The sequence below is a fragment of the Montipora capricornis genome, chromosome 14 (genome assembly GCF_036669925.1).
Source record: "Montipora capricornis isolate CH-2021 chromosome 14, ASM3666992v2, whole genome shotgun sequence".
Taxonomy (NCBI): domain Eukaryota; kingdom Metazoa; phylum Cnidaria; class Anthozoa; order Scleractinia; family Acroporidae; genus Montipora; species Montipora capricornis.
Genome location: NC_090896.1, coordinates 12237805 through 12252804, shown reverse-complemented (window position 1 = coordinate 12252804; position 15000 = coordinate 12237805). Strand labels below are relative to the sequence as shown.

The following is a 15000-nucleotide window of genomic DNA, read 5'->3' as shown; positions in this document are numbered from 1 at the left end:
GGAAAATGACATTTACTTGGTGTCGAAAACAGAAATCAGATTTAAGTGAGATTATTATGGCCCATGAAAGCTTCTTTTCATGTGGGGTGGCAATTCTTGTTAAAAAGGGTGTTGATTGTACAATCCACTCCAAAAGTCTTGACCCTTTGGGACGGTATGTCATACTAAAGGCTGAGATTAACGATAAAATGTATGTTTTGATTAATGTTTATGCTCCTAACAAAGACATCACTTTATTAACAATCTGCTCACAACCCTGCAAAAAAATAACTTTGATGAAGAAGAAAACATTATTATAGGTGGAGCTTTTACCTGTCCTCTTAATCCAATCCTTGATAAGAAAGGAGGTCTGTTGTAACCACAATTGAAAGTCTACAAGAAGAGCTCGATCTTGTTAATACATGGAAAGTCAAGAACCCTGAAAGAAAAAGTTTTATGTGGAGCCAACATTCCCCAATGATCTCTTGTCCTTTGGATTACTGGCTGATTTCAAATACCTTACATGATGTAGTTAAAACAACAGATATAATTCCATCCATTAAAACAGATCTTACTGCAATTTCCCTGGAACTTGTATTCACTTTTTTAGCCACATACACCACAGGTAACCCAAGCTCACTGTGTGTGCCACATAGGTAAATATAGAGAACATATGAGGCGAAATTTAGGTCTGGAAATTCAGTTTGCAAGAAAATGGAAATAAAAATCGATGAAACGTACCATGAGGTGAGCTGTTGTTGTCTTTAATATGTACACGAAGTTTCGGGAAAAATGGTCCCCGTTCACCTTCCTTCATAGTAGGGAACTTAAGCACCAGACTATTTTGCGATGGTGATGGCGACCAGAAGTAAATGTTTGTTCTGGTAAGCGTTCTGGAGTTGTCTGTCAAGTCGTCTTCATTTCGCCCGAACGTGAAAGGCTTCATTTTGGCGTTGTCTTCAGAACGTGAGTATCTTTTCTTTCTCAAAATTGTTTTAACATTTTAATTTGCTCTTGTTACCTTTTTAGAAGTATTTTCTTTCATGTTGTACAAATTGTATACTCAGACATAGACAAAAAACACAGATATTTTTATACTTGAAGCTTTGAGCAAAAGATGTCGGTGCCGGCCTCTGATGGAAGGCCAAAGTAAGGTTAACTATTGAGTCTTTCGAAGACATTCCAACAGAAAATTTTCATGCACATCTTTATAAGTTTACAAATACCGACGGTGTCATGTACTATTGTATAGTTCTGCTTTGTTGCAGAGAAACATTTCAAACTGTTTTCAATTTCGGTTTGTTACATGGTTTTGTTCAGTGTCATTGGAAGCTATTGCTATGAAAAGTTGATTGTATCAATTGTGAAACGAACTGTTCGTTAACGAAGATCAGTATTTTGACAATTTTCGAGAAATTCAGTTTTTCCTATTGAACGGTTGCTTTTTATTTGCAAAATCGCGAAATTTAAGTCCTGCAAAATATGCCAGCTCCATTTCGCGAATTTAAGTTCCACGAAAATATGTAACAATAAGGTAAAACAAGCATCGGGAATCAAGCAAAATATATAGGATTTTTTTTTTTTCAGACATTTTCTCTTTATCATTGGATGCATCTTTTCCTTATCATTAGCTCACAATATATAAAATATTTTTGTGCCGCAACAAAGACTGAGAAATATGCAAGTGTGATCACAAACCTGATCCACATCTTCATGGGTCTGTCCGACCATAAGAAAAGACAGTTGAACCTGTAAGATGAAACACTGATTCTTTTTAATACAAAAGTTGATCTCAAGACAGGTTCAGAAATAGAAGTTGCAGTGTTTCGTTGGTTTGTTTTTGAAGTTTTGGATCAGATATCAATTATGTGATGAAAAATTTAACTTTTTCATGGTTGATTTCTTACTAAGTAATTAGAAGTTACTCACCTCTGCAAATATGCGTTTTTCAACAAGGAGCGCACAGAATCCAAGAATAAATCTGTTTTTACATTCCCGATAACAATTGTCCATCTGAAGGAAGAGCTATGGTGGCAAGCGTCCTTCCTAACAAATTTGGAATGATTTTTGAAATAGTTTTTGAGTTGTTATTAAATTTATCGTCTTTCTAGTTTTAAATGTTATTTGAAATTTTCAATTTGCGCATCATAAATGTCATTGGTTCATACTGTACCTCGGAAAGCTCCATAAAGATCCGTAATAAGACATTTAGTGTACGATTAAAGTCATGCGGCCATCTCATCAAATCAATAAAACTGAAGAAGCGTCCATTTCCATGCGAAATAGCTCCAGTGATGTGCGTTCTTAAAAAATGGTATGTTTCATCCTAATTGAAAACACAAACTCAAGCATTAGACACTATCTCACGGTCTTAAAGGCTATTCACTCGTGGTCAGTTTCACTTTTTCCATATTTAACTTCAGTCTCCAGTGACGAGAATTACAGAAAAAGGAAGATAAACGCCAGCTTGGCGTTGATCTTACTTTTTCTGTAATACCACACAGGGAGCAGGAGTCCTATCTTGTTGATTTGAATCACCCTACGTGATCAAACTACAAACAAACGATCGTATTACACTGCTGTACCTGTCAACACTGCTGTTGAAATCCTATCCGCAAGACGAAAGCAGCAAACAGTAATGACTGTGGGCTTATCAGTGGTGGTGTCTCGTGCAGAAAGAAGACCTGAGATAAGACTGATCTTGACTAATTCAGTGACCAGCGGTTTCCATGAAAATATGGCTTTGTGGTGGGGTGCGGCGTACTTCGCTTTCCGGCCATTGTCGCAGATAGGCTTTCAACAGAAGCGTGACAACAGCGTAACACGATCTTATGTAATATGTATGTGGTTTGAAGATTCGCCTTGCAATTATACTTTGATTTTAACTGGAAATACGGTCAAATAGGACTCCTCTGCTCCCTGTGATACCATTGCTTCCAATAAGCTTACCTTAGAGAGGCAGTTAGCATGGGGTAGATTTGTCTTCGATTGGTCCATGCCATCAAGAATTAGCGACAGATAACGCCTTGGTTGTTGTTCTGCTTTCAAGTAGTTTGCGTAATATACCCGTCTTTCGGCCCTTTAAGAGGTTGAGTTAAAAACAAATAAGCATTTTTCTGGAACCATTCGTACGATGTATTTACCGCCTGAAAATTCATTAGATCCTTAGTTACGCGTGTCTGATAATAACGTAGCAACAGCAGTCAATCTACATCTACTTACAGGGAAAATATGCGGATATAACGAAACTTGGCTGACTCCCAAAACCCAATGTACTCACATTCAACACATTCAACGTTGTGAAAAAAAAAAAAAAAACATTGAGAGATTTTCATTACGTACATTTGTTGTTCGTTATGAAGCCTTCTTTTAAATGCCAAATTTCTTCGCTTATCTTGGTCCATTGTCCCTTGCAGACAAAGTTTTAAAGCCACGCAAACGCCACATTTCGTGAACTTGTTTTCCTGAAATTATGATAATTAGATTACTACTTATGCTGACTAGGGATGAACATCATAACTGAACTATATATGGAGATATGCTAGTTTCTTGGCAACCGGCAAAAGAACAACTGAAAAGAAATCAGAGTCCCAGGCAGGAATCGAACCTACAATCTCCATAACACCAGTCGGATGCTACCCTGGTCCCATTCGTTAGATAGAGTAGATTTCCGTCTGCATAAAAGGCTTCTATTTCTTTCTATTTTGTTGCCATGAACAGGAATTTAGTCAATACAGAGCTGACGTGGACAACCTGGTAGCAGAAAAGAACAACTTGAGCCTAAGTTTTCTGCATCACAGTTTCCCAAGTGATCAGGACGACAAGATGTCAAAAACGTTGTCAAACAAGGTATGTTCTCGCGATCGAAAAAGCAGTCAAACTTTCACTTTCATCTTACTATTTTTCAGTTAGTTATCTCGTCTGGTTTCTCCATAATAAATAAAAAAAAGGTGTATGCGTAGTTTGCATATAGCCGAACTATTGTAAGGAATATGGTAATAAAATTAAAGTGAACGAGAGAATGCTAATCATAGTACATTGTGCAAACGGTATGATAGCCGACTACAAAGTACGTGATTGTTTTAGCATTTTTTTCACAGACTTCACCATCCGTTACAGATGACTCAGATCAGCCAGATGGATCAAGTCGAAAGGAAATTGAATCAGATCCTGACAGCGAAGACAACATGCCTCTGTCAAAGCTTTCGAAGGTATAGAAGTAGCTTATAATTATAACCCACCCGACCGATTCCGCAATAGTTTTTGCAATAGACTTTGCGTAACCCTGACCACGAGGCCCCCGTTTCCATTTTCAAGAGTGCTTAGGTTGCCCTTTATAATCAAATGCCTTTCTTAATTTGGCAGGCTGACTGTGCAGAAAGAAAAGCAGCAGAGCGAGAATCAAGTGAATCGAGTCAATCGTCCAGTTTGCTGGAGGTATTAAAGTACTGTTTACAATTATTTTAGTGGTATTATATCTATGTTACCTGCTAAGTGTAAAATAACAGAAACTAGAATTTTTCGAGAACGCATGTTTTATGAGTCAAATGAGTCAATGAGTCATGAGTCAATGGACTCACAGTCAATATAGCAATAATTTGTTGATTAAGCCTAAGCCATCGTTTCAGTGATTAGGCCTAAGCACTCTCTGAAATTTTAGCTTTCATTTTATGGTTTAATTAACTGCAATAACTCGTTGACTCATTGACTCATAAATACTTGACACTCGAATTTTTCAGTAGGTACACGAAGAACAGTAGCTAAACCTAGGCGTAAAATCCGCCTCACCGGCCTTGTGCAAACTAGCACAGCAGTTAGGAATTCTAGAAAGCTGGAAAGTCTCATTTGATTATAATAAAAATTCGTGAAAAAAGAAAATTTCATCACTGATTTCCTGAAAGTCGGCAAATAAATTATGACTAGTTTGCCTCAGCCATTACTGAACAAATGATTTTAACTGGCCTTTATATGTTTTGTATTTAAAGGTTTCTTCCTCTGAGTCAGAAATGAGTTAATAACAGTGGCTGAAACGATTAGAAAGGACGCAAGAGATTTGAAAAACAAGGTAACACTACAGGCTGTGCTAATCTCGAAAGGTACACATGGGCAACCTAAACCTCAAATGATTTAGGATGGTAATACTGTTCTTTTGTTTTTTAGCACAAAAAGAAAACCAGCCATTCAGATGAACGGAGAAGTTCCACGGTAATAATTTTCTTCTTTTTATTTTTCTTCATTTAATACGTTGAAAACATAGTTGTGCCTAATCTGATTTGTGCTGATATTTTCTTGTCTTAAACAGCCCGCTAAACTACCATACCCGTTACCGAATAAACGTACTTTTTTATCTTAAAATGTCATCTGCATACCATGACGCAAGCGTGATTATAGATTTTGCTTTACATTTGTTTCAAATTTTTTTGGAGAAATACTTGTTTGTGTACTCCCCATAACAGTAGTCGTCTTTCTCTTTTTACTGTAGTAGCAAAGGAAAGAACAAGAGAGACCTACAAAGACGAATGGGTAGGTCAACCTTTATCGCTCTAGTGTACCCACTCAGTATTTCATGGTTTGCGCAGACCCTAATATGGTGATTTCGTACAAGGCCCAAGCTTGCTTAAATGGTCAGCCGCGACGCCACCTTCCTTTCCATAATCGCTTGGCAATTCTAAACGAAGATATAAAACTTTCAGACAGTCGGAATGAGCTATTTCCCAGAAATTCTAGAGAAATTTCTGACTGTTGGGCATTTAAGGAGACCTTTCCCGGCTGCCGGGCATTTACCCACAGTGAAAAGGAAACGGCAAACCAGAAACCGATGAATTTGTAAGCATTATAATAATCAAATTGTTTTTTTCTTCTTTATGATTATGACCACAAGAAACTAAACGTAAATGAATGGGTTGCCGTCGCCTATAAAGAGGGTTTCTACATTGGAAAAGTGGAAAAAATTCTTTCTAAGAAGGTTCGGGTGAACTTCCTGTCCAAGAACAAACAAGGCTCTTTCAACTGGCCTCGAGTATCAGATAAACAAGACATTAAGGCCATCTTCATCTTCCGCCGCAATGTAGAGGTCATACAAGCTGGCGAGAGCACAGGAAAATTTAACGTACAAAGTATTAAGTTAATCAAAGACAAGTATCAAGCTTTCTCGCTAAAGTATTTCTAAGAAAAATAGATTCCATGAACAATTGAAGGAGACATCCATGTAATTGTCGTTGACCTCGGATCAAATTCCCTTCCAATAGTATACAGGTATATCTCGCTCTCTGTCATGCAACAAGAACAACAAGATCTCACCTTGTGTCACTCGTTTACAGTCATTTTCAGTGCCACTCGTTTATAAAATTAAAGTATTTAATTTACAGCTGTATTGTTAAGTAAAGGAACAGTTAATTAAATGGGTGGAATAAATCTATTTTGCTATATTTCAGTAGACTAGAAATACATGTTTTTACTTGTGGGACACACCATACATCCGACCCTCCACAGCCTGTTTCCCTACCCTACCACGGACAGGATTGTTTTCTGAACGAACAATTAGGCTTTGCGTTCGCTTGGCGGGAAGTAGACTCGTGATGTGATGCCCGGGTATGATGACTTATCAACGGTGATCAACCAAAATACTGGAAACAGAGACACAAAAATGCAAAAGTAACTGTAAAAATATTAAAATACCTGTGTGAAGAGGCAGACATTGAAGGCAAACTAGATATTGAGAAGGAGAGAGACTTAACGTTCGCAAGAATCAACAGAGGTGAGTTCAACCGATAAAAGCTTAAAGTTAGCGTGATATGGTGTCTGATGCATTTAAATCAATCGACAAATTCAGCTCAGAACAGACATTTCAAAACGATTTTTTCAATGGCAACAGCTTGTTTCTGTGTTCTAGGCACAAAGCGCGGATTTCGCTGCAAACGATCGTATTTTGGCGCAAAAGGGAATAAACTTGAAGTGTTTTCAAAGACGTACCAGACTCGGGTAAACAACCATTGAAATCATATTATTCATTTACGACCTGCTAAAACCGAAGGTTTCACTGAAATAATCAGCTCACGCCAAACCATCATGGGTAATTGCGTTTCTTACGACAAAATCTGGTGTCTCGTGATGTGTTTCTATCGCCTTATTGGTCGTTTCCGTGTAACATTATCCGCTAACGAGAAATCCATTATACTGTTATCGACTAACAAGCCTGTAATTGGTCTGCAATGGCTGATTCGATGATCTGTTGTTTCAAACACGTAATCTTATATACTTACACATTGTGGGCACGCAAACAAACGTAGCTTATTTGACCTCTTTGTTTTTAGACCAACCGTTGCCGTATTCAGCATAATTCTGGTTGTTCATCGCAAATATAAAAAGTCGTACAGTATTGATAAACGGCAAATGGATTGATTAGAAGAAAGACGATCGAAGACAATAACAATTCAAGTTAGCACTGCGTGCAGGAATGTTTGAAATGCTATCTGATAAGGTCTTGCCTTTCCGGCGCTTGACGGAACATGTTATTATTATTGCATATTTCCTTTCTCTTAGATGCGGTCTTTATATACTGAAAAACATCCAGTGAACAGGATAATAACGATTCAATACAATTTCTCCAAAGTATGACACGTCGTATAACTTTACAGTGGTAACAAACGCTTGCATTCCTTCATAAATTCAAAGTGTTTGCGGTTTTCAGCATCTTCTCAGGGCAAGAAGATGTTTGCATGTTGTGAGCAGGGTTCATATAAACGGTCGGTTATCATCAGAGATTGTTATTGGTGGAATAGACTAATATTATCCACTGTTATCCTGTTATTGAATAACAAACCACTCATTGGTTATAATCGCCTTGTTAGCAAATAACATTACTGAGTCTGTGGAGGATAAAAATGCAAGATCCTGATTGGTACTAATGTGTGATAACAGGCAATAACCACTAACACCAATTAGTCCCAATTATTTTGAACAAGTACCAATTATAGTGAACATGTGTTATAATAAATTGCGTTCACACGCTGAAATTGTAAGCTAGTGAGTAAATGACGTCATTTTCTCTAGATCTAACCCTCTGAGGTCCAATCGGCCAGTTTTGAACGTGAGTAATGGCGGACCATGAAATCCAAAACTTATACTCAAAATAAACAGGGTTTGGATAAAACTCAAAGCTCAAAATTTTGCCAGTTAGGTGTTAAGCGAACTTGCTTTCAAAATCAGCAGAAAAAAAGGAAATGATTTTTTGATCATAGTACCACTTCAAATCTTTGCATAGTCTTGATTAATTGGTAACAGACCTTCGTGTCATCCAATTTGGTCTCCCCCATCGCAGTTGTGTGGTTTTTTTTTAAATAACTAAGCAGACCAAATTGGACTCCACTCAGTCCTATTACCATTATGAATCAAACATTAGTTTAATAATACCATGTTAAAATGAACATACCTGAGGAGAGATTTACGTCATCAGGAACAAGCTCTTCATTATCAAAAGAGTTAAGAAGTTTAGGGGATATTTCCTCCCAAGTTTTTCAAAAAGTCTGACACACTGGTAGACTCTGCTCCTATTTTTTTGCACCTTAGTTCCAGTTCGTTTACAAGCTGAAATACATGAAATACACAAATAAGACATTTGTTAAGTACTCTGTACCAGTTACCTGATTCCAAAGTACTGCAGAGAGCCTGTATGGTTACCCTTAAGCCCGGTTTCCAAATAGTCGTCCCTGTCGTTACAATTGTGTCTGTCGCTTCAAATTTTTGGAAGCGAGAGGGACGATCATATGGAAACGCTCTAGCGATCACCGGGACGATCCCTGTGACAGAAACGATCAGTCGTCCGAGGTAGACTCGAGTTCTATCCTTGCAACAGAGACGACCGGACAAGACTCTCAAGCAATCGCATATTTTTAATGAAACTGGGTTCAAACGATAGAAGCGACAGAAGCGTTGGGACATATCCCATGATTGCTTACTTCACGTCCATATACACGCTTCAAAATGATGGCAAGCAACTCGACTAACACCTCTACATTTATGGAAGAAATATAGCGGTATGAATGTCTTTATAACAAATTTTCGAAGGATTATAAGAACAGAAGAACCAGAGAAAATGCCTGAGAAATGATTGGCCAGAGATTCGGTCTTACTGCAGAGGAAGCCGAGAAGAAGTATAAGAACATTCGCACTAGTTATACAGGTTATCTGAAGAAAGTGAAAAGCGTGCCTTCTGGGTCGGGAAGGGAATATCGGCCGAACCCAAAACCGATGCTTTTTCTCTCTCTCTACTTCTTCGCAAAATAACACGGAGAAGCAAATAACAAGCCAAAAGTCTTGTTCTTCGATTGACTGCCGCCATTCAAATTTTGATTTAGTCAGCAAAAAAATTCCTAGTGCCAGTCTTTTTTATCATTTGATCCGATACAAACGATTTAATGGAAACCAAGGTATCGCAAGAATCACTTCAATCGCGTCTGTCGTTTTTCACCATGGGAAGCTCTTTTCAAGCGACAGAGACGATTCTAGCGACAGGGACGACTATTTGGAAACCAGCCTTTATCTAGCATCCTTAAGGTTGTGAATAAATCATGACGGGACTGCACACACAATGTGACAAAAAGTCCACAAATGAAAGGTGACCAAAGCACAGAGACAATTCCACTTGTGTACTGATCGTATCTTTCTCGTCATCAGACCCAGAGGCCATGCTCTCTCAGGCCAGTGCCAATAATTTAAAGTGCAGTTTCAGCAAAGGCCCACTGTTACCTGAATGATTAGCACCATGTAATTGTGTCACACTCCAGACTATACTTGCCACATCAAAGAACTGAAAGTGATCCATTTGCAAATACCTCCTGCAAATGGCCACTTGCAAATACCCTTCTTCCCCCAACCAGAAGGATCAAGTTCTCAGACTGGGACATTAGCATGCAAAGTTTTCTGCCACATGTGCAAAGTACCGCGCACCAGTAGCTCAGTTGGTTGAGCACCGGGCTGTCACGTGCGAGGTCGTGAGTTCAACTCCGGCCGGACCAACACTCAGGGTCTTTAAATAACTGAGGAGAAAGTGCTGCCTTTGTAATTACATCTGCAAATGGCTAGACTCTCTAGTCTTTTGGATAAGGGCGATAAGCCGGAGGTCCCGTCTCATAACCCTTCAATGTTCATAATCCTGTGGGACGTAAAAGAACCCGCACACTTGTCGCAAAGAGCAGGGCATGTAGTTCCCGGTGTTGTGGTCTGTCTTCTGTGGTGTATCATGGTTGGGAGGGTAAATGCTTGGAGATATTAGCTACACCAAGCTACTCTAAAATCCGAGGGTAAAGAAAGATATATGATATATGATATATGATATATGATGATATGATAGTACATGTGGCAATTCAATACCCCAGTGGATAAAAAGTTAAAAAGTTAAAATTGTATGAACACTGTGCATGACTTTTTGTGACTCATTAAATTTACAATTCAAACTTACCGTGCACTCATGTATTGCAAAAAATGGGTAGGAAGAAGAGATTTCTGACAACACTGTCTTGTCTGTGGCTAGTTTGTCAATGTGACTACTTCTGGAAGTAAATCTTGCCACCTGCATTTCCCTGATGGCTTCTTTGTTTGGTTTCTTTGCTTTGATCTCTTTGAGCAGAAGTGCATTGAGTTCTTCCAATTCATCATTACTAAGTTCTTTGTCTTCGTGGGTTGCTTGTCCTTTCCCTTTGTTTTCCTCTTTTGGTATCCATGTTGATTCTGGATGCGCTTCTTTAACATGAAGAGGATGGTGCCAAATTGGCATAATTATGTGTAGCTCTTACACAAATATAAGCAAGTAAACAATTATGGAGGTTGTCATGATAGAAAAAGATAGCTATGATGACAACTGTTTCCTTCTCAGTATCCACCATTGGTTGTGAAACAAAGGCTAAACAAATTTAACCCTTTAAGCCCCAAGAGAAACACATAGATTTTACTCAGTCTAACACCAGATGATTTTACTAGTCATTGGGGTCACCTTAGGGAATTATGGGTTAAAACAAAGATGTAAATCATGAACAGATGGCATACCCAATAAGGAAATTTCTTTGCTTGTGGAAATGATGCTGGTCGAGGGTCCCGTAAAATAGGCAAAGTGTCACAAATCTTTGTTGCTGCTATAATGAAGTCGGAGTGACTAATGCTTTCTGACCCCACCAATCCTTGTAGGCAAGCTGCAGCATCGCGTATGAATCGTCGCAAAATATTTTCATCCAGGTACTTGCTTTCTGTATTGCACTTTTGTATGTCATCTGACATATGAAATTTAAAATCCTCTTGAATGTCAATGACTGTTTCAGTATCAGGTGTGAACCTTCCAGGTGACTGTCTTTGGCTCCCACACTTCGACATTGAAGACTTCTGGCTGGAAACAGAATTTGATGATGATGACTTCACTGACAAGGATGCTGAACTTCTAGAGCAATCTGATTGCTTTCTGTGCTGGACTGAGCATTCAGTCTCAAAGAGCTCTGGTGTTCTCTGAAAGCCAAAAAAGGCAGTACAAATAATCAGCAATAAGGCAGCTCCTGAATGATGTTTATACATGTGTAAACTGTTGATCAAATTGATGTTTTCCAGACCACACAATGTTGTCTAAAATTAACGTTACATAAACTCACTTGTTCATTACTTTTGCCCTTTGAGTCATCCTCATCAACAGTGACAATATCTTCGTTTCTCTGTTTTCAACAGAGTAAAATAGTAAGAATTAACTAACAGAGTCAGAATAGAATACCCTCCGTATGATAAATGTATTTCTCACTGTTTAAAATCTTCCAGTAGGTTAAGGTGATTCCTTAGTAACAGAAGTTGTCGTAAGATTTTTTTAAAACTTTTCTCGATTGTTCCCTATATTATGGTGACTCGAAATGTGCAATTAAAAAAGTAGGTCACCAAGCTCGTTTGAGAGACATAACTTGCTCAAGTTACTCATTTAATCATTGCGCCTTCATCTATCAAGGACAAGTTTATTCCATCGGTTCAGGCTACGTTTTGCACGAACAGGAAGCACAGCTTTGACGTAATTCTTGAAATAACAAAACAGGTGAATTGTGTTGCTCAAAAGGAATAATTTAATGTTTGTTTTATGGCACAGGCACAAGTCTTGAAAAGGCACTGACTACAAATGTTCTTCGGGTGCGTGATCTCGAGGAGACAATTTTGTGTCCACGAGTGATGGCTACGAATACTATCTTTCCTGTAACTTTTTTTTCTCCCGTAAATTTTTTGTAATTTTTTTCCAGCGCAAAGAAGATGAGTAAGAGCATAAAATTATGCCAAAAAAAAGATAGCTCACCAACCTCGTTTAGGAGAAAACAGAAAGCAAACCAAGCTCGACCCCTCGACAACACGTCTCCCCGATAGCGCGGTTTCACTTTCACAGTCGGACTTAAATCTTCTTTAGCATTATCAAGGCTATCACTCGACTTTTTGTTTTGTGAGAGTCCAAAACGTTTCTTGTTTTGCTCTTTACTGCTGTGCTCTGAAAACGGCCATTCTTCTTTCTAGCGAGCTTTCCCTCACGAAAGGTCGGCATTTTGAAATGTTTTTGGCCACGTTCGATATATCAATATTCACACATTGGTACGAGTCTTTATGGTTAAATTTAAACATTGTTTTGTTTAGAAATATCCGTTGAGACTTGTGAGACAAAGAGCCATGAAATTTGACCATAAAGCCTCTTAGCCATGCCTGAATACGGACGGGGCTTACACTGTGTTATGCGCAGAACAGGATGCGCAGTGCAATACTAGGGAATCACCTTAAAAAGTACAACCTTTTCTTAGATAAAAAGGTGCCAAGAGCTTCAATTCCTAACACCACCATTGGAAGGAACAGATTGAGCGCCAATTTGTAAAAGGAGCGGTTACATACTACTCGGGTCCAATCTCTCCAAGATCAGAAGGGCGCTGTCAGAAACATGGCATGGAGATGCAGCATTTTTGCTTGCATCTTTACTAACACACTACAATTCCGAACATTTTGATAAGGATCAGAAATTCAAAATTCGTTGTGGACTCGATGGTTGTGACAAAGAATACAGCAGAGTAAACTCGTTCACGAAGCATGTCAGGTCAACTCATCACCGATATTTATTGTGTTCAAGTTCGAATGACACTGGAGGAGAGACATCGGTAGCATGTGGTAAGAGTTTTTATCGTCGTTTCTTATAGAGAAGTAGCTGTTTGTGACGGTATATAAGAATCACCTCTGAAAATCAGACTTCCTTTTTGCTCCACATGCGCATGTGACGTCATTCACGGCAGCCATGCTAGCGAAAAAGGACATAAGACTTTCTCTCTTTCGAATCTCATTTTTATTTTCATGCAAAATTCAAGGAAAAATCTTCCTATTGTTCTTTCCACCAGGATGGCTGCCTTGTAACATGATAAACCCCTCCCCCTTCCCCTACATGTACTTCACAAGCGTACTCTTTACAGCTATGTAACCCCTGTACATGTTTTATGCATTATTTGCATTTAAGGGGTTCCATCAGTTACAGAAGGAGATGAGTGGGAGTCTAATGAGGACAGTGTCCACCTAGATGTAGTGAACTCTAGTTTTATGATATCATCAAGTGATTCAGGTGATGGCTGTGATCTTGCAGATTATAATGATGGTGGTGAGAATGAGAAGGATTATGATGATGAAGATGACCCTGTTCAAGTCATTACAACAAAGTTCTTGTATAAGATTAAGAGTGAAAATCGTCTCACTGGAACAGCTCTCCAAAATATAGGAATAGCCTCAAGACATCTTCTGCATGGGATATTGAGATCAGTTAAAAGAAAAGTAGGAATCATACTAAACAGTACTATGACTGAGGAAGAAGACCTTCAAATGATAAACAATGTTTTTGATGAGGCTGCTGAGGAAACAAATATTCTGGCATTCCCACCAAATGTTACAAGACTTAACAACAATCATGAATGTGGCAATGTGGTAAGCATTAGGTTCTGAGCCTGGCCAGATAACATCAAAAATCTGAACTGATTCAGTTGTATATAAAATGGTTCAATTGTACCCCCGGTTAAATTTGGTTTCCATTGCTTTTAGTGAAGCATCTTACCAAAACTAAACTAACATTTTGTCTCACTGGAACCAGTAAAACATTTATTGGGGAAAAGGCGAAAAGTTGTCAACAGAGGAAACAAAAGGAAAATACAAGAGGTTGAAGATGTCTTCTTTTATATTTCTGTGCTTAAAACGATACAGTTGCAACTTGGCTGTCCAAAACTTTTACAAATGGTTTTAGCGGGACCACAGAGAAGTACCAACAAGGGTTTGCTCTTTGACTTTTGTAATGGCACATTCTTTCAAGAACATCCATTGTTTTCAAATGATGAAACAGCACTTGCTCTTTTGGTTTATTATGATGATGTCAACTTTGTGAACCCAATGACTAACAAATATCACAAATTAAGTTTCTTTTATTGCCAACTAGCAAATTTACACCCTATTTTTAGGTCAAAACGTAACTCAATCCACCTTTTTGCTGTTTGTAGAATAGAGTTTGTGTCTATGTCACAGTATAGTTTCAACAAGATTCTGGAACCATTTGTGAATGAGATGAAAATTCTGGGCTGTGATAGAGGGTTCACCTTTACCTTGCCTTCTGGTTGTATCAACCTAAGAGGAGGTATTCTGGCATTCTTAGCAGACACCCTAGCTGGTCAAAAGGCCGGAGGCTTTAAAGAACGAGTTGGAGGTGCAAAACGTAAATGTCGACACTGCATGGCCACTTTTGAGGACATGCAGACTTGTTTTGAAGAAGATCAATTTGAACTGCGTAACCTGGATGACCACTATTACCATTGGGCAAAGCTGGAGGGTGCAAGCTCTGAGAATCTTAAAGCTTTTTATTCCAAATCCTATGGCATCAACACACGATGTGTTTTACTAGAATCACCACACTTTAACCCTTGCGAGCAACTGATCCAGGATGTCATGCATGTCTTTCTTGAAGGGGTCTTAGGCTATGAAATTAGGTTCCTTTTGAACTACTAC

At 38.6% G+C, this 15000-nt stretch overlaps 1 protein-coding gene across 1 annotated transcript in view; it reads right to left on the bottom strand.

Annotated features, from left to right (window-relative positions):
* The window catches only part of LOC138031401 (uncharacterized), a 70083-nt gene that overhangs the window by 52181 nt on the left and 2902 nt on the right, over positions 1-15000 (bottom strand). Inside the window, exon 2 of the mRNA XM_068879100.1 lies at positions 8039-8041. Within this exon, the coding sequence (XP_068735201.1) occupies positions 8039-8041 (3 nt within the window). The remainder of the gene's footprint in view (positions 1-8038; positions 8042-15000) is intronic.